General features: G+C 42.6%; 1 protein-coding gene across 1 annotated transcript in view; it reads left to right on the top strand.

Moving 5' to 3' along the window:
- The first annotated feature begins 20,866 nt into the window (after positions 1-20,866).
- The window catches only part of PPP1R2 (protein phosphatase 1 regulatory inhibitor subunit 2), a 35,427-nt gene continuing 32,047 nt past the window's right edge, over positions 20,867-24,246 (top strand). Inside the window, exon 1 of the mRNA XM_079766487.1 lies at positions 20,867-21,310. Coding sequence (XP_079622613.1) covers positions 21,186-21,310 — 125 coding nt within the window. The 5' untranslated portion in view covers positions 20,867-21,185. The remainder of the gene's footprint in view (positions 21,311-24,246) is intronic.

Here is a 24,246-nt window from a genome sequence, read left to right as displayed (position 1 = left end):
AGTTAAAATGAAATTATAACCCAAGTTGAAAAATGCAAAGCGGCATGAGAGGCATGTGGAGGAGCCATGGGAACTCCAAGAGTCTCCAGCCCTGCAAGACACACGCACCCACAAGGTTGTACAGGCACGCCTCCAGGGGTTCCAGCTTCAGGGAGTCAGGAACCTCCTTGACGTTTTTTTATATTGTGACTTTCGAAAGCAGAAAGACCCTAGAGTTATTACCCTGCAATTTCATTTAACTCACATAACATTTATAATCTACTCCTGTGTAGGGAAATGAATGGAAAATGAAACCACATGATTTGATTTTTGCCTTTTCAGCCTGAATATAAAATATTAATTTCCTTGAGCGCTTGAGACACTTTAATGCTTTATATTGAAGGTTACAAAAATTCCAAGGATCTTAATATGTACAATTTTCATTTTGCTAACTAAATATGATCTCAAATTGTAGCTTTTAGTTTGAAATTCTTAAAGGCTGAACCACTGGGCAAACAGACAGTACAGAGGAGGTAGGAACTGAAGGAGAAGCCCTCTCTTCCCAGTTGTGCCTGCTGCTGTGCCCTGTGCTTCATCATACTGCCCACTCCACCGGAGGGCACGTGGCTCCTCTTCTAAAATATAGTTCTTCCCAAGAGTGTTAAGCTGCTTATCTATCTCTTATCCCATGATCCAAAGTAAGTTGTGATTGCACTCCTCTTAATAGCTGTCTGGTAACATCTAAAACAATGAGCGTGACTATATTTTGTACCTGTTCCAGTGTCTTGCCCTATACATATGCTCAAATTTTTTATTTAAATGAATTATTGAATGGGTGGATAGAGGATGGACTTGAAAGTTTTTGTTTGTTTGGGTTTTTTTAAGGAAAAGGAAACTGTTAAATAGGTATTAGGGATGACTGAATCCGAGGGGGAAAAAAATGGGAATCCAGAGGGCGGCATGGGGGAAGCAAGTGTCTAGAAGAAACATGGACAAAACAATAAAAAATCCAAAAGGGAGATGAAGAGAAGGCAAGTGGGAAGTAAACAGCAAAATAAAGACAATCTATATATATAAAAGCCTAAGTGACCTTTACGACTGAACGACTGGAACGACCAATCAACCAGTCACTATGATGTGCACTGACCACCAGGGGGCAGACGCTCAATGCAGGAGCTGACCCCTGGTGGTCAGTGAGCTCCCACAGCCAACCTCCCACATCCCCTCCCCTCAATCAGCCAACCTCCTGTGGTCCCTCTTCCCAGCATGCCGGCCCCCTGATAGGCTTTGATCACCAGCCAGGCTGAGGGACCCCACCCATGCATGAATTCATGCACTGGGCCTCTAGTAGTATATAATAAATCCCCTGTGCCCATCTTCAGCTCCAACAGTCATCAACGTTTCACCAACGTTGCTTCAGCTATCACCTACCCTCCCCCCAATTTTTTAGAGTGTTTTGGAGCAAATCCAAGGTATCACATCCTATTATTTTCCCCATAGCTATCTATGTATAAATCTCTAGCAAATACACTTTACAAACAAACAACAAAAAAGCAAAGTTATGCTTTATATCTTGAAGGTGCTCAGAGGATGCAATCTCTGTGTAATTTAAAAATTATTTTATATAATCTGGACAAAAAGGACTATGTAAAGCACAAATGTTCAGCATAGTTTTACTTGTAGCCCCCTAATTGAAAGGAGTCAAACTAAAAGAGCAGAGGAATCCTATATAATAAAGAACTAATATGCTAATTAGACCAAACAGCAAAAACAGCTGGGGCTGTGAGGGCTGAGCCCCTTGCACAAATTTTGTGCATCGGGCCTCTAGTGGGATCATTAATTATGGAACAGTCATTTGATGTAATGTTGGACATTCATTAAAGACTACACAACCATATCAGAGCCATGCCTACCCACCCACACTCACTGTTAGGGGGAGGGAGGGTTGTTCCTGCATATCCCTTGCTGTCTGCAGAGCTAGAATCTAGAGCATGTGCTCCACCTTCCACGCCCGAGTGGACCAAAGTATGTCGACCTGAGCTAGTGACAGCCAATCCATGGGATAAAGAGAAACCTCTGATTTTTTTTTTTTTTTTTTTTTTTGTGGCCTAACTGAATGGAAAAGATAAATTAGGTAAATCAAATCAGGATTTGACTTTAAGTGATCTAGAGAGAGATGACTGAAAACTGTGGAACGGTAGTCATGTAGTCTGGGATGGCCATTATTGACAATGCACATCCGCTATTATGAGAGTACAGAACAGAAATGCAAAGATAATAAGGGACCCCATGAAAGGCCCCTGAAAGCGCAGCTTCAGTAACTGATGGCTTTCTGGGTTCCTGCTCCAATTCCTGGGGAGCTTCACCAATTAGGCTCCTGTCCTTGAATTTCTCTAAGATTAGGCGCGCGCGCGCGCGCATACACACACACACACACACACACACACACACACACACACTTTTTTTCTCAGGTAATTTAACTCAACTAAGTTAATGTTCCTTGCAACCGAAATAGCTCTAAGGCAAAACTGTTCACAATATAATGTTGAGTTAAAAAAAAGTATGCAGGATTTTAACTATGTTGTATTTAAAGTTACATGAAATGATGGCATAAAATCAAGGACTGACAGTTAACAGAAACAAAAAAAAAAAAGAAAGCAATGAGTGTGTTAGTAGTAGAATTACAAGGTGATTTTTAAATTTTTTATTTATTTGTTTATTTTTGGCTATTGGTGTTTATAGTGTAGTTCCAAAACTTTAGACACTAAAACTTCCTTCTAGTTCAACCTGATTTCTCTGGTAAGTCTAGTGTTAAGTCACCCCAAATAGGCATTTTCTTCCAACAATTATCTCAGACTTTGAGACCTTTCTGGACTATTCTCCCATCCCACCACTCTCCTAACACATCTAAGAGGATGGCTTGGTTTATGAATATAGGACATGTTATTAAAGCAATCTTTACTACCAGAAAGTTCCTCTGTACACTTCTAGAAGACATGAAGGGAGATACCAAGTAATTTAGAAAGTTTTTATTTTCATACTTGTCTAAACATTATGTTACTTTATAAAAGATTTCCAAAAAAGACCACTCACCTTGATAATTATGAAAAACTATTAAAATGTCTTTTAAAATGTGTTAAATATGGTCAACTTTAATATTAAAATCATTATTTTGACTAAATACCAAATATGAAATTGAAATAGACTCAATAACACTAGTTATCAAATGTTTTCCAGCAAAACAAGGTAACCTGAACTGTTGGAGAGGAACTGTGGCAGATGGGGTTTAGCACTTTTCCAGCCCGGGACTAGGTAGCCGCCAACTCCAGCAGGCCTCTTCCCCTCCCAGGATGTCCCCTCACCTGCGCGTCGTAGTTGAAAGAGCCAAAATAGATGAGGTTTCTCTAACATTTATAGTTCTATAGTGTTGTATGTGATTAATAAAGTACAATTTTTGCTAAGAAGGAGGGAGTACCTGTTCCTTTATAAGCCATAAACTTAAAAAAACAAGTCTTTTCATGTTTTGTGCCTTTTTCTAATCTTTATCAAGGTACACACGCACGCATACACACACACTGTACTCTGTTTTTTAATCAATATTTATGTCTTTTTTCCATACTGTACATTAGTTGGATGTATATGTTTTTCCACAGAATACACACATTTTACCAATATAACATGTTATATTCTATTAGTGCACTAGATGTATTATATTTAACTCTCCTGAATTTTCCTAGGTGGGTAATTTAATTAAAATATAGAAATGCCAACCTTAGCCAACTCTTCAGCAATCTCAATGATCCAGAGACCCAGGGGAGCAGTAGCTCACTGAATTATAAAGTGACTCCTCAATGAGCTAGGTTAGAAGGAAACTTGAGACAAGTGCTGTCAGAGGCCCCAGCTCGACACACCTGGTCAAATACGTAAACCTTTATTCCCAATCCCTTAACCTAAGAGATTGAAGCCCTGACGATGCTCTGGATTCCTGCAGAAAGATAGGTGCTCAGCTTCTGCTCGGACATTTTCGGTGTCCCCTGACTGACAGGTGCTCTCCTGCCTGACATCCCAGCCCTCTCAGTGGTCCTCCCAGCCAAGCTCTCCGGCCTCTTCTCTCTCTGTTTCTTCTCAGACACCAGTCTACTGGTTCCCAACCAAAACATGCCACAATTTCCTGGGAGAACGTATCCGTTCCTTGGGAAGACATCCTCGTATGTGGAGAGAGTGGGCAAAAGAAAGCAAAGATTGCAAAAATTCCCCCCCAAAAAATCCAGGTTTGCTTTCATGCCTCAACTGAGAACCCTTGTGTTGTCAAAGAGAACTGACTACTTACCACTCCTTGTGTCTCCCATCTCTACAACTTGGGTACACATCATTCCTCTTTTTGAAATCTCCAGCTGTCAAAATCCAACCCACCAAATGTACATCAGTACTTTGGCAGAGCAATTTGACAAACTGGCAGAGATGAAGATGACACACCTTTGATCTAGTAATTCTATTTTTGGTAAATATCCTAGAAACATTCTTGCACATGAGCACAAGGAGATATGTGCAAAAAAAATGTTTATTACATCTCTGTTTGAAAGACCAAGAAACTAGAAACAACCTAAATGTCTATCAACTGAAAATTTGATTTTAAAATTGTGGTATATACACACACACACACCTTGGAATACTATGCAACAGTGAAAATGAACTAGAGCTATATGTAGCAACATATATAATTTATAAAATACATATATTTATAGATAAAAATATACAGAAAGAAAAAGGCAATATGCAGGAGGATACAATATATAAATGACATATTTCAGAATAATATATATTTAACAGAAGTATAATAAAGTTCAGAAAAATAATAAACACCAGAGTCAAGGTGCTGGTTACCACCAGGGGGTAGAGAGAGGGTGTTGCAAGTGGGTAGGGAACACAGGTGGCTTCCATTGATTTAGTAATTATATTAGTTTCCTGTGGCTACTGTAACAAATTTACCACAAACTTGGTGGCTTAAAACAACAGAAATTTGCTCTCACAGTTCTGGAGGAGAAAGGTCCAAAATCAATATCACCGGGTTAGAATGAAGGTGTGGGCGGCATGGTCTTCCCTCTGGAAGCTGTAGGGGAGATCTGTTCCTTACCTCTTCTAGCTTCTGGTGGCTGCCAGTATTCCTTGGTTTATGGCCACATCACTCCAAACTTCAAATATCTTTCTGCTCTATCATTACAAAATGTGTGTGTGTGTGTGTGTGTGTGTGTGTGTATTCACGCATGTGTGTGAAATCTCCCTCTGCCTCTCCCTTATATGGGCACTTGTGATGGCATTTAGGGCCCCTCTGGATAATTCATGATAATCTCCCAATCTCAAGACCCTTAACTTAATTACATCTGCAAAGACTCTTTTTCTAAATTTACTATTTACAAGTTTCAAGGACTAGGCCCTGGTATCCTTAGCGGGGAGGGCATTTTTCAGCTGAATGGTGTGAGACAGTGGACATAGACTCGTAACCCTCTACCTTGAGTTACAGTTACATGTGCATGTGTCTTACATCATACACAGACTGTGAACTTCTCATGGGAAGAGAGGTCTTCAGGAGGCTGCAGAGCAATGTAATGGAAATACTGCAGCGGGAAAATCAGAAGACTAGGAGTCATGCTCAAGGGCAGGCTGTACGAATTTGTCATTTTAGATGCGGAGCAACCTGGATAAGATGAGATTCAGAGTATGACACCTAAAACCTGACTCTTGCCATTTTTAGAAATGTATGTGAGTCCCGTTTATGATGTTAAATTATAATGTTTAAAGAGTGGCACCTCCTCCAAAAATTAATGAAACCTGAAGGCTAAAAACAAACAAACAAACAAAAAACTTTAGAAAACTGAATGGATTGTATGCTAACTTAAAGCAGTAGAATTTCAAGCATTGAGGACAAGTCAGGAAAAAATAATTCCAGACTTATTATATAGGCAGCCACCAGCTCTACCTGCTTTTAATCCAAGCCTTGTATCTCAACCACTCCCAGGTCAAATGAGCTGCCAGTACTCTGTGAGTCAGCTTGGTTCCCAGGAGGTAACCAATGGGCTCAGAAGCTCCCTGGCTGGAATGAGCCAGAGGAAGCAGGTGGCCACTCCTTTGTCAGTTCAGCTGTGACTAAGCACATGTTTGTTCCTTCTCTGCAGCCTGGTCCAAGCAGGTCTTAGAAGGCCAGGACATTCACCACAAAGTCAGAGGACTCCCTGCACCCTTCAGATGAGGGAGTGGTTGGAATAGCCAGGACCAACCCTACTGGAGAATGCTAAGGAAATCTACAAAGCTGAGGCTGACTTATGTGGCATTCTGCCTAAGGGCATTTTGTCAACAAAGTGCACTGTGCATAGGGAAAAGTCTAGATGGGCCATTTTTGCACCCAGGAATTACTAATATGAATAACCTCTCTACCTTGGCAGACTTAGAAACTAAGGTTGTTGGTATTTCATTTGTGAAGTCTTAGCTTAAATAGCATCTCTACAGATATCTACCTGAAAGTGATTGTCCCAGTAACCTTCCATCCCATCACCCTTTTTATTTCTTTTCACCAGTTTTCACAATCTGCAATAACCTGGTGTACTTATTTGCTTGTGCATTTATTATCCATCTCTCCCACTAGAAAGTAGGCTCTGTGAAGTCAGAAACCCTACTCTGTTTTTTGTACATTCTTATATCCTGAGAGCTTAGGATAGTGCTTGACCTATATTAGACACTCAATAAAATTTTACTGAATAAATGAATGAATGAACAATAAACAGGTGAATGCAGAGGCTGAATAAATGCCCCAGGATCCAGAATCAGTCACGGAAGTGAAAACAAAACCCAAATAAATGTAAATATCCTATTTCCGGGGCTGACCGGCAGACCCTGAGCAACGGATGAACAGATTGCTCTGACACACTTTTCTGTGAAAGAGAGGGCTCAGGGACTGTTTTACTTTAGAAGTAAAAAGCAGTCCTGTTCGCCTGCCTCCTTAGACTTTTATTGTCACAACAGCTTGAACTAAAATTAACCTCTAGATACAATCAGCAGGGTAAGTATTCTTGAGAAAGTATATGCTTCTACAAAGTCAGGTATTTAAAGACTAAACAGAGATTCTAGCAAAACACCCTGGGGGATGGGACTTGTTTGGAAAAGTCAAGGTTGGGGCTGCTGTCTTAGGCAAGGCCCCCTCAGAGGTCCCCAACCTTTTGGAGAATCCTTCTTATAGACATTCCAACCAAGTCCTGTGCTTCCCCACATCCTATATTTATGTGTCTCAACATATTCAGCTAAGATTGTTGCCCAATTTGCTCTTTCCACTATATTCCCACATTTACCTCTGAAATATCATCCCCTTCAGATGCATATTCATTTTCCAACTGGAGAAATTGAAGTCCAACAAAATGAAATGACTTGAACAAAACTATGACTACTTATAGTTATGACTTGAACTTGGACCGTAATTTCTATCAAAAAAAGTAATTTACTCATAGGATGTTTTGGAGATTTTTATCACATTTTGTTCCTTTCCCCCACAAATAAAACAACAAAATAACCTCCTACAAGAAAAGTGGTTTTGTCTCCATGAGACCAAAAACTGTGCTACAAAGTCAGTGTTCCATTTGGCAATTAATAATCACTACATGGGCGGTTATATTCCAGGAATAATTATTAAGGAGGCAGCTTTCCCTATGTTACGCTATGATAGTCTATGTTATTAAAGATGAGTGAGAGGACATCCTACTCCCCAGGGCTACCAGGTACACGAGATGGTCAACATGAAGTCTTGGACTCAGACGCTGGTTATTTTTAGCATTAGGGATATTGTTTCATATGATTAAGGGGCAACTCTACCAGGAAGCAAGGGGTTGACTGACTAAATGAGAACTTCCCAGCATCTAAGGCCATCTGGACGAGGACAGCACAGGCCTGAAGAACAGGAGCTTCTAGTACCCACTTCCCCTTCTCCCATGAGACTATCTGCCTCCTAGTCATTTGAGAGGCAAATACTGAGTGCATGCACTTAATACATTGATTGAGAAACTTTCCTAATTTCTTAATAAGTCTGAATGTTTTATCTGTGTCCAGTTCTCACTTTCTCTTTGTATGTTATGGAAAGTATACCCCAGCTCATTCATTCATCCTTTCTTACTTCTTTCGCCTTGAAAATGTCACCAGCTCTGAAAACTGATTTGAATTATAATTAGCCAAATATCAGTGTCTATCATTGAAAGGACATTTTTTTTTTTAGTTCTAACAAATAAAAGCATTGAGGTGCCATATCTTCTCATAAGTAAGTGCCCTGACTGGGGATTGAACCCGAAGCAGTGAAAGAATTACCACAGTAATGTGATACTCTATGAAGATCAGTGATGAATAGCCTATCTTAGAGACTCTTAGCTCTCAAACTAACCTCATCATTAACTGCCATTATTTATGTCTAAACTAACCTCCACTGCCATCTTAAAGAAAGGCATCTCCCTTTAAAATCACAAGGAGCAATTAATTGGTGGCTTCCTAAGAGACAATTTTCAATACAGAATGATGGTTCCCTTAATATTAAACATGAAACTGAAAAAATCACAAAGCAATAAAAATAAAGAATAATTACTATTTCAGACTAATAAAAGGAAACTATTCAGGTAGTAAAGCAACTTTCTAAAAACAGAATTGACAGAACATCCCAGAAAACACCACTTGGAGTTACCAAATTCAATACAGTGAAGAAATAGCACCCTGGCTGGGTAGCTCAGTTGGTTGGAGCATGTCCCAATATGCCAATGTTATGGGTTCAATCCCTGGTCAGGGCACATACAAGAAGCAATCAATGAATGCATAAATAAGTGGAAGAACAAATTCTCTCTCTCTCTCTCTCTCTCTCTCTCTCTCTCAATTAAAAAAAGAAAGAAAGGCCGAAACCGGTTTGGCTCAGTGGATAGAGAGTCAGCCTGCGGACTGAAAGGTCCCAGGTTCGATTCCGGTCAAGGGCATGTACCTTGGTTGCGGGCACATTCCCAGTAGGGGGTGTGCAGGAGGCAGCTGATCGATGTTTCTCTCTCATCGATGTTTCTAACTCTCTATCCCTCTCTCTTCCTCTCTGTAAAAAAATCAATAAAATATATTTATAAAAAAAAAAAGAAAAGAAAGAAAGAAATAGTATGGTAGTTTTCTGTCTGAGGAACAAAGACTGGTAATCAATGCAATGTTTTCAGTTACCTGTTCTCAGGGTTGGGTTGATTCATTATTTGAATTATGCCTAAGAACACCAACAGCTCACATATTAGCTCTGGCAGGAAGGCAGCTATTCTTATTCTTAGAATTACTGCCTACAAAGACAAATCCAATGGTCAACTTTAAATTATCTCCTTGACTCTTAGCTGTTGGTTGGCCAGCCTGTCTCTCCCATTAGATAGATGGCAAGGACCTTAAGAGCAGAAACCCTGTCTTATTCATTTTTGTTTCCCCACTTATAGTAGAGAAGAGTGAAGTGAACACATAATTAGGTGTGGAGCCTGGCTCAAAAGTCAATCCCATTTTGAGGACTTCTTTTTTAAAGCTGTTCTATTCTTTATTCCTGTCTTTTGGGCATTTTAAAGATTTTTTTTAAATAATTTGGCCAAAAGTACCTCAGACTTCATATTTCTAATTAGCTCATCATAGATTTGAAACATTATATAAATGGTATTGTTACTTCCCTTGTGGCTGTTATTTTCCTTTTGTTTACTATTAATCAAGATCTGAAAATCACTAAATTATATATCAGATTCTAAAATGTTAATTTAAATACCACAAATTATAGATACAAATTTGTACCAAATATTATGAGTGACTGAAAGCAAGTTATTTCAAGCATTTACAATTGGGATCCACCCACAGACAATAGTCTTCAGAGTCTCCAAATAATCTCAACATCTCATCCACAGAAATGATTCCACTGCCACCCAGCTGGTGTGGCTCATTTGGATGAGCGTCGTCCCATGCACCAGGAAGTCACCAATTGGATTCTGGATCAGGGCACATGCCCAGGTTGGGCTAGTATCCCCTGGTAGGGGGCATGCAGGAGACAGCTGATGGATGTTTTTCTCTCATTGATGTTTCTATCTCTTTCTCCCTCTCCCTTCCTCTCTCTGAAATCAATAAAAATATTTTTTTTAAAAGAGCCCAAGCTGGTTTTCTCAGTGGTTAGAGCATTGTCCATAGACCGAAGGGTCATGGGTTCAATTCCCTGTCAAGGGGACATACCTCGGTTGCAGGTGTGATCCCCAGCCTGGTTGGGGCATGTGTTGGAGGCAACCAATCGATGTGTCTCTCACATCAATGTTTCTCTCTATCTCTATCTCTCTATCTCCCCCCACTCTCCCTTCCATTCTCTCTAAAAAGCAATGGGAAAATATCATCCGGTGAAGATTTAACAAAAGAAAAGAAATTTTTCCACTGCCTCTCTGATGTCTCCAGTGGCACCTCATTCAGGCTTGGCTGCTCAGCCTCCATCATGAGCAGCAGCAAACTCGACCTCTTTGAAGGGAGGTGCCTTACAGTTCACATCTAATGTCTGTGAAAATCCAGCTATTCCATCAAAAAAAAGAACACCCACACAAAATAAAAATGCCAAAAATTAGGTTAAAAAATAAAAAAGCACAGGGTACCCCTACAAATACCAAGAGGGCAGTGTTTTAGGTACATTGCTTTTCAGAAAATTGACCTCGAGCCTGCTTGTATTGCTCACAGTCTAGAGGGAAAGATAGACAAGAAAATCAACCATAATAATGTAGGATTCGAAGATCACATAGGATTGGGATGCTCTCATCTACATTAGAATGTGGCATTATGGGAACACAGAGGAAGGTTACCTGGAGAGTCAGGGAAGGTTTTGTTCAGAAGCAAATCCTGAGCTGTTTTTGGGAGAACAAACTGGAGTTACCAGAAATAGAAGGGTGAGGAGGCAGCACTCCAAGCAGAAGAACGACTGTCATGCAAGAGAACTCAAATAATTCAGGAGCCTCTGGGGTCCAGGGTCTGAGGAGGAGCCGTGAATATGAAGCTGGATAGGCAGTCCTGGTCAGATTCTCTCCTACAGCCTTGTAAACCATGACAAGGAGTTCAGCTGTTACTTTGAAGGTGAAGGGGAGTGGTTGAAGGATTTAAATCTCAGAAGTAATTTAACCTGCATTTAAAAAATAAAAATCAGAAAGCCAACAATTCATGGTGAAAAAACTTGCCTGAAAAGCAGATCAGAGGATAGAGTCTTCTGGGAAACAAATGCTCTGCCTTCAGGTTACAGCAGGTGATTCCAGGGTCTGACGTAGAAGGGGTTGGTGAGGCTCAGGAAACCTCGTTCTTTTTTTAAATATAATTTTATTGATTTCAGAGAGAGGAAGAGAGAGGGAAAGAGAGGTAGAAACACCAATAATGAGAGAGAATCATTGATCGGCTGCCTCCTGCATGTCCCACACTGGGAATCAAGCCTACAACCTGCGCATGTGCCCTGACCAGGAATCGAACCGTGACCTCCTGGTTCATAGGTTGACGCTCAATCACTGAGCCACACCGGCCAGGCACAACCTCATTCTTTGCATAGTAGGAATCCCCTTACCACCTGCCCAACAACCTTCCCATTGGGTGGAGCTGATAATATTCAACAATGACTCTGGCAGCAGAGAAGGATTGAGAGAGGATGGGTGAGCATCAAAGTGAGAGGACCCATGAGGTCAATATTGAATTAACGGTTGATGATGACAGCCTGAATGCAAAAGATAAGGCAGATTTGGGAAATTTGTAGGAGGCACAATCAGGTGGACTTAGGGACCAACTGGATATGGAAGGTGGTGGGGAAACCACAAGGGGGGGTAGAGGAAGGAAGGAGTCTAGCCAAAGTCTCAGAGGGAGCATGGTCCTGCTGACACCTTGATTTCAGACTTCTAGCCCCAGAACTGAAGAAGAATTTTATTTTATTTTTTGTTTTTTTGTTAATCCTCACTGAAGGATATTTTCCCATTGCTTTTTAGAGAGAGCAGAAGGGAGGGAGGGCAGAGGAAAGAGAGAGAGAGAGAAACATCAATGTGGGAGAGACACATTGATTGGTTGCCTTCCACACACACCCCGACGAGGGCTGGGAATCGAACCTGCAGCCCTTCGATGTATGGGCAGATGTTCTAACCACTTGACAACACCAGCCAGGGCAAGATAATAAATTTCTGTTGTTGTAAGCCATTCAATTGGTGGTATTTTCTTACAGAGGCCACAGGAAACTAATACACCAACCATTTCCCTGTATTCATGTTTCCAAGTTTACAAATACTGTATGTGCATGTAGACATTTACCATCTAGTCTGGTAATTTTTTGTTTTATATTTCTTCATTAATCTGTGAGCTTGTCTTTAAGGACAATAATTATGTCTTGCACATCGTTGTTTGGCACAGCGAATACTTAATAAATATTTATCAAATGAGGAAAAAGTGAGCCAAAGTTCTTGACAAAATGTAGAAATTGGCAGGATTGTGAGATGACAGCGACTGGAATGGGCAGCCAGGAATACATAGTAGCTGACATGAGCCTCAAGAAGGAGTTTTTACCTTGGTGAGTCTGGGTCAGGACAGAGGGACTGGTGATGAAGGAAGCAGCCTTGAGAATCAAAGAGAAAGCACTACCCCTCCCAGCTCTGTGCTCTAAGACACCAGGGTGAACTGTCAGCCATGATTGGTAAGAGCCACATGGGAGAGAAAAACCAGAATTCTGTTCATGTGAAAAGCAGGCAACATTTTGGGAAGTCATCTGGGGTCTCAGATGGACTGATACTCAGCAGGCCTGTACTAGCACAACAATACCATTTGGTAAGCAGACACCTGTCTGAGCCTCCAGAGTGTTCCCCATCACTTAACCACCCCTAGGTCCCCCCAGTTATCCCAGAAACTAAAGGGCTAACACTTGGTACATCAGAGTCCTCTGTGAATTACATGAACCTACACTTCCACCATGGCTATTTTCCTTTTTGCTTTGTTGAAACCAGCCCACACTGCTTTGGTTATCAAATATTCTGATTATGCTCAGAGTATAAGCCGTTTGTGAGGATGGTGACTGGAGTGTCCAGCTGATGGGGCTGAGAGAAGAACACTGAGATGCCTGAAGATGACATTGGATAAGGAGGCTGGACGTCCAGGAAGATTGATGGTGACAGGGACGGGAGGCCCGGTGAGTGGGACTGGCCTTGGGTGTGAAAGGGCTTGTCCACCAAGCCATTGGAGCTCTCTGAGAGCTGGCTGAGCTGGGAGCAAAGCTCCACTTGCCTTGTGGGTTCCTGAAAGCAGCTGCCCCAGGAGGGAAGGGCTTGGTCAGGTCCCAGGGCCTGGAAAGATTAAAAATAAAGTTCGGTGCTTGTGGAACAAAACACATTTGTGCTAAATTCTGCTTAGAGTTATTTTAGGATTGATGTAGTTTTATTCTATTCTAATCCTTCAAGAAATGTACTACCACGTTTAATATGTATGCTAGCTTGATTAACCAGAAGATTTAATTCCTGTCCACTCTCTATAAATGTTCTTTATTTCTATGTCCCTCTATGAAAAGAGAGGAAGCATGTAACAAGAGCAGTTAACATTTTTTATGTGTTCTCTTTGGCCCTATAAAAGTCTGAGGGAATGTATCCCTTAATTCATTGTTTCCTATTTGGAGGGCTGTAGTAAAAATCAAGGTGAGTTTCAGCTATGGTCACCCATAAAACTCCACAATCCTGCACTGAGTCAGTCCTAGCACAGATCAAACATGCTTCTGGTCTCCGATCTGAAATGTGGCAAATGCAATTGCCTTTGACAAGCGCAGCTGAGCAGTGTATTTAAGAATGTCAGAATATTAGGGGTAGGGTGGAACTTCATAAAATTCAGATGAAATTAATGTCACCTAAGGGCTTATCTTGGACAGAGTTGGGTTTCCAAGTAGGTAACCATTAGTGACAGGTAATTAGAAGAACATAGTCAGTAACCTACAATGCAACACTATTGGGGCCATAGTTTTAAAAAAAAAAAAATTCTAGGGAAAAAGCTAGTGTTTTCACTTTGGCTTTATTTTTAATTCAATTCAGTTTAAGATGCTGCCTAGAAAACCCCATACATGAGAAATAGTTAGAAGCAAATTCTTTTGTGCTCTAGAATGTTCTTGGTAGGATATATATATATATATATATATATATATATATATATATTTAAAAGATTATGGGAATCCTTCAGCATTTCCTACTTTATGTTTCACAGATTAGAACGTTTGCATATTCCACTGACCTACTTGGCCGCTGCTGCTAGTTTCCCAAGCAGGAGCTTTTCTCTGCAGCCTCCCTTACCTTGCTTTCTCCGGGCTTCCAGTCCACGGGGGAGGAGCAACTAGACACCAATGGCTCTTGCGAGAGCTTTGTGGCTCCTACTAAGGAATTTTGACCCCCTACAACTGCCTTAGCCACAGGAGAACACAGAAGGTCTGAAATCCTATCTAGAGCACCGGCACCCGTAATAAGAACACCTGACTGACACAAATATAAGCGATACTTCATGAAAACAGCAACAGTGCTCTCACCGAGAACAGAACCAAAGCTTGGAGAGACCGAATTAAAACTAGGTGTGTGTGTGTGTGTGTGTGTGTGTGTGTGTGTCTTTCTATCTAACAACAATGAATCATTGTTTAGTAAGTGTTCTGAACTTAAAATTAAAAGAAAGAAAAGAAAATGCTATAGTTCAATTTATGAAAGCAAGCAATAGTTGGGACCTAGACAAGGGCCTGGCACATACAAAGCCCTCAATGAAGATTTTTAACTGACTGTTGAAAGAATGACCTCCTCCTTTAATGCCTTTTTAAGGGCACCATTATTTGGGGAGGAAATTTTAGAGCAGCTCATTCATTTATTCACTAATTCAACCAACACTTACCAAGGGCTTCTCGTGGACAGACACTGCATTCATTAAGTAATGCTGTTGGGGTGTTAGAAGAAATGTGCCTGCTCCCGAAGAGGCCGTCGTGGAAGATAGACACTTAGAGAATTATGATACTACTAGAGGCCCAGTGCACAAAATTCTTGCACGGGTGGGGAGGGGTCCCTCAGCCCAGCCTTCACCCTCTCCAATCTGGGACCCCTCAGGGGATGTCTAAACCGGCAGTCGGACATCCCTCTCACAATCTGGGACCACTGGCTCCTAACTGCTCACCTGCCTGCCTACCTGATCGCCCCTAACTGCTTGCCTGCCTGCCTGATCACCCCTAACCACCTCTACCTCAGCCCCCACACCCAGGACCCAGGCTTCCTTCAGCCCGGCCTGCTCCCTCTCACAGTCTGGGAGCCTTCATGGGATGTCCTACTGATGGGAGCGGGGAGCAGGCCTAAGCCACAGTCTGGCCTCCCTCTGCAGGAGGTGACTGGGCCAATCAGGGGAAGGTGCTGCCTCTGGGCCATCACCCTGCCACTGCTGCTGCCTCTGGCCTCCCTCTGCAGGAGGCAACCAGGCTGATCAGGGGAAGGCAGGCCCCCATCACCCCACTGCTGCTGCCACTGCTGGCCTTTGAGGCTGCCTGCCCTCGGCCCTCGCAGCCGCCGCCATGGCTGCCTGCCTTCAGCCCTCACAGCCACGGCGGCTTTGTCTGGAAGGATGTCCGGCAGACATCTGGTCTAATTAGCATATTACCCTTTTATTAGTATAGATGAGATAGAGGAATGCAAATAGCTTCTCAGGATCTCAGTGCAGCCAAAGACTGACTCTGCCTGAGAGGAGTAGGGAAGAAGGCGACCTTTAATCTGGGGTAATTCTGGGGGTGGCATTTCACACAGATTGGTAGAGGCATTAAAACATGAAGGAATACGGGATACTCTAGCACCTCACAAGGGTAGTCTGACTGGTGTGAAGAACATAGGGAGAAAAGAAATGGATATGAAAAGACAGGGAGCCTGCAAAAACAGATGGCACCAGATTGTGAAGGCCCAAGGAGTTTGGAATGTATGCTATGCAATGAGCAGTCACTGAAGACTGAGTTCCTAGAGCAAAAGACAAAAGGAGAGAAAGGTCTAATAGTTTGCCCTGTGCCTAACACCGTGTCTGGCAAAGTGGAATTGAACTTAATAAATTGAGATCCATTACGTAGCCAACTTTTTTTGTAGTATAAGAGCAGTATGAAGATGAATAGACAGTAAAAAAAAAAAAAAAAAAAAAGGAGCTTGGTGTCTAGATCAATAATAATATTATTACATATTTGAGAAATTTCACACTAGAATAAATGCAAGGGACATAAACACAGAATTAAAGCCAAAAGTCTTCCTATTGTAAACAATGACTATATAGGCTTTTACATCACATGTATTCTGAATCACAGTCTATACTCCTTATCCTATTATGAGTTCATAGAATAATAAGTGCATTAGAACCTGGCAAAACTAACACAATAAAATTACAACAAAGGGCATTGCTTGTTTCTCACAAGATTTGCACACCAGACCAGCTGACACATGGAAAATTTACAGTCACAAAAAAAAACACAGAGTGATTTCTAGCAGGCACAAGAGAAATTTGTAGCTTAGCCAAGAAAATATTGGACATTTCCTATTTATCATTCCAAGGCTATTTACACTACATGTCCTGCCTCTTTTTTCTTTCCATTTTTTGTCTGATAGGCTTTGGAAAAGAGTAAGTACTTCTCTAGCTTCCCTTGATTTAACTCGTTTTTAAAAGGTCAGGAAATACTTCGGGACTAGTGAAATCTTTGTATACCCGACAAGTGTGCAGTCTCAGAAAGAATTTGGCAACTTGGAGGCTTTTGTGGCGAGGCCAAGGAATCCTTCCGGTAGATCTCTTAGAGGAGAAGAGAAAGGTGGAGAGTGCCACAGTTGCAAATCATAGCCATTTTGTAAACAGAAAATGATTAATCTTTGACCTTGCTTCCCTCTCTCTCTCTCTCTCTCTCTCTCTCTCTCTCTCATACTTTCTGTATTTTGTTCAAATAATCTTGCCCCTGCTACCGTGAACTTCTATCATGTACTATAAAATCTGTCATTTCCTAGTCTCATGGAGGGATTACCTGATTGAAAAACAAAAAGAAAAAGAAAAAACAGCATGCTATTCTTGGCAAAGAAAGAGATGCTGCTGACTCAGTGGTCATTAAGCCACAACCTGTGGGTATTTTTCCAGAGGTGGGGGGTGGGCACTATCGTGGCTCCGCTCCGTGAACCCTGGTGGATGATTTAGGCTGGCAGGGTGGAGCCAGCCAGAGAAGCTATTTCCAGCTTTGGAATTCTCTTCTCGGTGAGAAATCATGTAGCATTGACCTCAGTAGCCTGTTCCAATGAGCAGAGAGCCAACTGGCTCAGCCACTTCAGGGGGTACATTAAAAGTGTCTCCTCTTCTCTTCCCTGTAAATAGTGTTGAATCCGGCAACTGACGAAGTCTTCAAAAAGAGAGCAGAAATAATTGTCAGGTAAGCCTTAAATGTGAGTGTGTTTTTAAATATATGATTTGCCTTGAGCTCAATAGCTACTTCCGAAAACTGAAAGCAGAATGGAAGGTTCTGATCACAATCCATCTCTTGGACACACAGGAAACATATCACAAATACAGCAAAGTTCAGGGCGTGGTTGAGATGACTTCCTACAAGAGCAGATCTCAGCCGAGGCATGGAAGGAGAGCTCTGTTTAGAAGCATTTGGCAATCTTCTTTGGGTTACACTGAGGAATACAGTGGTTCAATGATTCTATAAAATAAAGACAAGCTGTATAGGCACTTACAATCTTGCAGTCACACTAATATTTATTTTTTTAAAAAAACATTAAGAAAGTCCTCTTCATCTGCATGCACTTTGAGTGGGGTTCAGAGTGGAAGAAATAATGCAAGAAGCAAAAGTTTGACTTTTAATGAGGGAGACATTTTTCAAAACGCTTCAGAGAGCTCCCATTCCAGTGTGTTATTAACTGTAATAAAACACGTGGTATCATACTGTGTCAGTCCTTTTCATTAGAGTGTCTGATAGCAAGGCAGTGCTGAATTAAGGGCCCAGTCAAGGTTCGGTCCAGGGAGGTGACACCCAGGAGCAATGCAAATCAGCCCAATAATTTAGACCATGAAGGGAAGTTTTATGTATTCCCTTGAAAACAGGATGAGCACCGCTGACTGGAGCTCCAGCTGACAGGGCAAGAGAGGCAAGTGTGGTAACCTGTGGTAGAAAGGACTCAGGAAGGGAGGGGACCATCCTGCCAACCCCTCCCTGAGAACACTCTCTCTGCCTCAGGGGCTGGGCAGGGCTGTCAGAGTGTGATGTCAGATCCACGAGAAACAGTGGGGAAAGCTGTGGCTAGAAACAGAGGTGAGGCCAAGAGGGGGAGGTGCCATGGGGTGGCTGTGAAGGCCTCTGCTTGGGGAAATCCCTAAGGAAAACAGCAGCGCTGACTGGCAAAGCTGTTGCTCTTCTATCCTGCCGGCTCACTTCCTCCTCTATTATCTCCATTCGGCGTTCATTCCTTTACAGAGGCCAGAAACTCAGCTACAAGCTGGGGGCCAGGCAACAAAAAACAGAATTATTTTCATGAACCCTGAAGTCGTTCCTGAGGAGCAGAGTCCTAAGGCGGATGAACTAAAGGTTGCTCCTGCAGGCACAGATACTGAGTTAAGGGAGAGGAGATTTGGGGCCTAGAAACAGGAGACTTGAGTGAGAACACTGCCAGTGGGGTAAGACAGAGATAGCCCCTCCCCATCCCCATTCTCTCCTCCCACCCCTTGCACCAGTGGCCAGACATTGCTGGGAACCAGGTGTCGGTTCAATCTGAGGAAAAGCTTTCTTAGTCAGAGCTGTCCAAAGACAAAACAAGCTGTGTTGTAGGGTGGTGAGCTCCTGGCCGCTGCGGTTGTTGGAGAGGGGACTGGATAGCTCCCTGGTGGGATGGACAAGGTCCTTTCCAGACCTGGTAGTTTGTGAATTCACAGCGGGTGGGTCTGCTGAGGAGCCGGGTCTGGGTGGACTAGTCTGCTCTGGACTGTCATAAGGATGAGGAAGAGGCCTGATCAGGAAAGAGTGGGGAGAAAAAGCCTGGTGATGAGGCAGTTGGGGACTGGAGGAGGTGTATAGGGCTGTCATAACAAAATACAACAAACTGGGTGGCTTTAAACAACAGAAATTTAATGTCTCACAGTCCAAACTCAAGGTGTCAACAAAGTTGGTTCCTTCTGAGAGTCCTAAAGGGAGTTTCACGCATCTCCCAGCCTTGGGTAGCCCAGGTGTTCCTTAGCTTATAGATGCATCACTGAGAACCTCTGTCATCACATGGAGTCCTCCTCATCTGTCTCCGCATGTCCATCTTATAGGAACACTAGTCATACTGGATTAGAGGCCTACCCTACTCCAGTATGACATATTAACTAATTTGATTTGCAATGACCCTGTTTCCAAATAAGGTTATATTCCGAGGTATTGGGGGTTAGGACTTCAATATAGCTTAATTTTAGGGGGACACATAATTCAACACATAATAGGAAGCAACTTGCTTAATGGCTGAGACCTCCTCTTTTCCCAACTATACATTTCCAGTACTGACACTGCATGAAGAGAGGCTGGGTGGCTAGAGTGGACACCACTCCCTCTGCTGGCCCGTGCTTAATTGTAGGTACAACGTAGTTCTGAGATTGTTCCCAGGGCTTTGAAATTCTGCCCTTCCCTATTTTCCATAGAACCGCTTCCCCTCATGACATCCACACCACTCCCAACTTGGACATGTCACATATCCTCACACCCTAGAGCAGGGGTGGGGAGCATCTGGCCCATGGGCTATATATAAGGCCCTCAAAATCATTTGGTCTGGCCCTGACAAGGCATTAGGGGTGAGTTGATTAAACGTTTGACCAAATATAGCAGGCTAATTTTTAAGTTGAAATTTTGTATGGCCCACGAATGATGTTATAAATATCCAAATGGCCCTTGACAGGAAAAAGTTCCCCGCCCCTACCCTAGAGCCTTGAGCTTTCCTTCTCTCTTATCAAAGTCCTCCTTGGGATCTTTTATTTACACCCAGACACAGAAAAACTTGGAGAGAGTGTATGAGGGTTTTGTTTTTTGTTTTTCTTCTTTGAGACTTTCACAAAGACCTAGATAGCTTCCAAGGCTTCTGGCCTATTTTACCTTAATTCACATAGTTACCTTACGTGAATTCCCTAGATTTTGGGGGGAAGACATTATAAACCACAATTATAGGAACTTTTGCCAGTAATACCTTCCTTGGAATTACCAACACAGAAGGAGAATGCGGTAAAATGTGCAAACATCAGACCACAAAGCCGAAGTTCTGTGGCCACGCACTATGGATGGGCTGTGTGACAGGGTGGTCAGGTCATTGCCCCTCTGTGTCCTTCAATTTCTCCAAAATTTATTTCTAAAAACAAATTAGACTACTTCAATGCTGATGTTCTATGATTTCATAAAAGTCAGTATTCTATGATTTCACAATAGGTCTCCAAGGATCATTTCAATGCTGACATTCCACGATTTTACAACAGTGTTAAACTTTTTATGCGAGTTCAGTGTTAGGAAAGAGGAGACTTATTTCTCTGAAAGTCACCCAGTATCTTTGAGGAATGACGTCACCTTGGAGCTCCAGTTTCCCCACCTGTAAGATACAGAAATAACAATGTGGACTTCATAAGGTGGTGGGGATGAGGGTGCTTGGAGAGATGTACAGCTCTGCCCAGAGGCAAGCCGGGAACCTCTCGGGAGGTTCTCTGAAGCGGCTCCGGGGCTCCCGCGCCACTGGTACCGGCCAGCCCACGGAGAGGGCCGGGAGGGGGCGGGGCCAGCAGGTTGGCTTTGTTCTAGCCCCGCCCCGCCCCGCCCCGCCTCCCCGCCCCGCCCCGCCTCCCCTAGATATCGCGAGAGGGCGGGCCCGCTTGGCTTCGGCGTCGGCGTCGCTCCCGCGCTGGAGCGGTAGGCCGGCTTCTCTCCGCGGGCCGCGGTGCAGCGTCGGTGGCCAGGGGCGCGCGTAGAACCGCCAGCCCGCGCGGCGTCGGCTGGACGCCAAAGCGCCGGGGTCGTTGTGTCGTGGGAACGACGCCGGTGGCCGCCTCCGCGACAGCAGGTGCGGCCGCTTTAGCCCGGGGCGGGCTCGGCGGCTGCCCGGCGAGTCTCGGCTCGCGCCTATCCCTTTCCTTCCTGGACCCGACGCCCAGCAGCGACCCTGAGCCTACCGCCGGAGGGGCGGGCAATGGCGGCCTCGACGGCTTCGCACCGGCCCATTAAGGGGATCCTGAAGAACAAGACCTCTACGACTTCCTCTGTGGTAGCCTCCGCCGAGCAGCAGCCCAGCAAGAGTGTCGACGAAGAACTGAGGTGAGTCTCCGGGGACGGCCGCTCGGCGCCCGGCGGTTACCGATCCGGCCCCGGCCCCGGCCCCGGCCCCGGCCCCGAGCGCGGGCGGGCGGGGCGGCTGCGAGGATGCTGCTCGGGCGCCGCTCGGGTCTCCTCCTGGCCGGCCGGAGAGGGGGTGAGCCTAAAGAAGGCAGGAGCTATGGAGTGTTTATCTTTTTTTTTTTAAGTACATACGCATATATAATATTTTTAAAGCACACATCATAACCTTTGAACTTGCGGATATTGGGAACATTAAAGAATCGCACTGAAGTTTCAAAGCGTCACCTGTTAAGCGTTTATTATTTCTTAATCTCGTATCCGAGGTTTCTAAAATTCTTCAATAATTAAAGTATTTTTCCTGGCGTCGGAGCCCTTGGCCTGGGAACTCTAGTTTCCGAAAACAATTTCTTCATTTTTTTAAGTGTCCTTCTAAATTTTACGTGAGCATTATCGAAGGCATCGTTCTATGCTCGAAGTCTCCCGTCCTGGTTGGTCCTTGTCTGCACCTAAGAGGAACGAAAAATTTCCATGTCTTTTATTTATAGTTAATGGAAAGTTACTTATTGCTAAATATATTTGCATCTGCAGGGAGAGTTTGAGTGCTTTCTAGTCTTCGTTCTTCTTTCAAGACATACCTAAACTCAGACAGTTCAGAAAGTAGCAATTTAAAAATAACCCAGTAATAATGCAGCTACTGTTGCATCCTCACAGGTACACGTGTAAAAAGATGTTGACCCATAGCATTGTGTGTAATAATAAATAATTAGAAGCAACCCATTAATTCCATTAATAATTATGGTACATTTGTGTAATGGAACAACATACCAGCCTTTTAAAGAGAATGAGATGTTTATGTACCGCGAAAGATACCCAAGGAGCAATGCTCAATGAACAAAACAAAAATTGCAGCCTGGTTAGGGTGGCTCAGTGGTTGAGCATCTTGGATTCCTAGTCAGGGCCCATATGGGCTCCATCCCCAGTGTGGGGCATGCAGGAGGCAGTCAGTCAATGATTCTCTTATCATTGATATTTCTCTCTTTCCCTCTCCCTTCCTCTCTGAAATCAATAAAAATATTTTTTAAAAGAAGAAAAAATTGCAATACAGTATATGTACTATAAAATATTCCACTGGGTTAGTAGTGCTAGAGGGCTTGATATAAAATACTAAAAAATATGAAGATGCTACGTTTTGGAAATAAGGCTTAAGAAAACTTACTGAAATCTGTCAAGTCATAAAGTTAAAATGAGGATGTTCAGGAAAACTTAAGAGTATTGGAACTAGGGCACACCCCTTTAAAGGACCATTTTAGGTCTGTAAAAGGAGCTACTACTTGGTGATGGTAAATTTATGTGGATTTGTGTTAAAGAAAACATAGTAGGATCACAGCTTGGAATCATGACCTTTGGGGTTGGAAAGGACCTTAGTTTGTCTAGCAACTCCCCCACCCCCACTCTGGAATGCTTGACTCTTATATTCTCTAACACAATTTTCCAACCTCTGTTTGGGATAAGCCACTTCAAATGGGGATGAGGAGTAGTGGTCGATGGTTGTAGGTGGTGGGATTCAAAAAGCATAATCTCACCAGAACATAGCTATAACAGGAATACCAAGATAGTTTTTTTAAAAAAAGTCAAAACAAACTATAGAAGGCTCTTATGCAGCAGGAATACAGTTCTCACTGGCATTTATGTTTTTAGATATCTTTCAGTGTGAACTTTTTGTTTGGCTACCAACTGGCTTATAATTTTCTTCTGTTTTCTTAGCTTCCATTTATTCTCAACTTTGATCTACCATAAAATCCTATGGCCCCACTTCATGTATGGGTTGGCCTCTTATAATTGGGGTTACCTCCAGATCTTTCTACTTTGAAATTCACTATACTAGACTGACTCACCTACATAGGGCTACTCCTTCTGTAGGAGCTGCTATCAGGGGAGATTTCATTCAAAAGGGGCTTTTTTACAAGATGGGTGACTTTGATTGCTTTTCTAGTTAGAGGGTTATAAGCTTGTCTTTAAAAGGAGCTACCTAATTCATTGAGGTTCGTGATGTTTGGCTCCAAGTAATAATCAGTGTCACATGACGGTAAAGCAGAGAAACTGATTATATTGGTAATGCAGTGACCCTTGAACAACATGGGTTTGAACTGCATAGGCCCAGTTTTGATTTTCTTAATAACATTTTCTTTCCTCTAGCTTAAGTTAAGAATACAGTATGTAATACATATAACATACAAAATACTGTTTACGTTATCATTAAGGCTTCTGGTCACTAATATCTTTACTACAAGATATTAGTAGTAAAGTTTTGGGGGAGTTGGTACCTCAACCCCAGCAATGTTCAAGGGTCAGCTGTACAATATACATTATTATGTATTTATGTCACAGCTCATGCAAACAATATTAGTGACTTTATGAGAGCCTCTTTGAGCTGAAACAATAAAAGTATAATTGAACACATTTGAAACAAACTTTTTGTAATGTGTAATTTTAATACAACCAATATTCCCCCTCATATAAAAGGACTGAAAATAAATAACTCAATTACAATGCACTTAAAATTCAGAAACTAATAAGTGTAATGTAGTGGTCTAACTTTAAATGTTGGAACAGAATATAAGGCAAACGAATCTCATATTAATATAAAAAAGACCAGGGATGTACGTTAATTCTGGTTATTTTCAGTAGTTACGTTCTATAAAGTCACCACAAACACTAAGTTAGTGTATATTGAATCATAGCTCCCAGGTGAAATACAAAGCTAGGTTTCTGCAAGCCTCTGGTCACATTTTAATAAACCAATCCTATATAATAAAGAGCTAATATGCTAATTAGACTGGATGGTGGAACCACCTTCCTGAATGACTAGTGGGTGGGGGACAGGGCCACGAGGCAGCTGGGGCTGCGAGAGCTGC

Source organism: Cnephaeus nilssonii, assembly GCF_951640355.1.
Source record: "Cnephaeus nilssonii genome assembly, chromosome: 3".
Classification (NCBI taxonomy): domain Eukaryota; kingdom Metazoa; phylum Chordata; class Mammalia; order Chiroptera; family Vespertilionidae; genus Cnephaeus; species Cnephaeus nilssonii.
The sequence above is the reverse complement of the archived record's forward strand: the minus strand, read 5'-3'. Positions and strand labels throughout refer to the sequence as shown.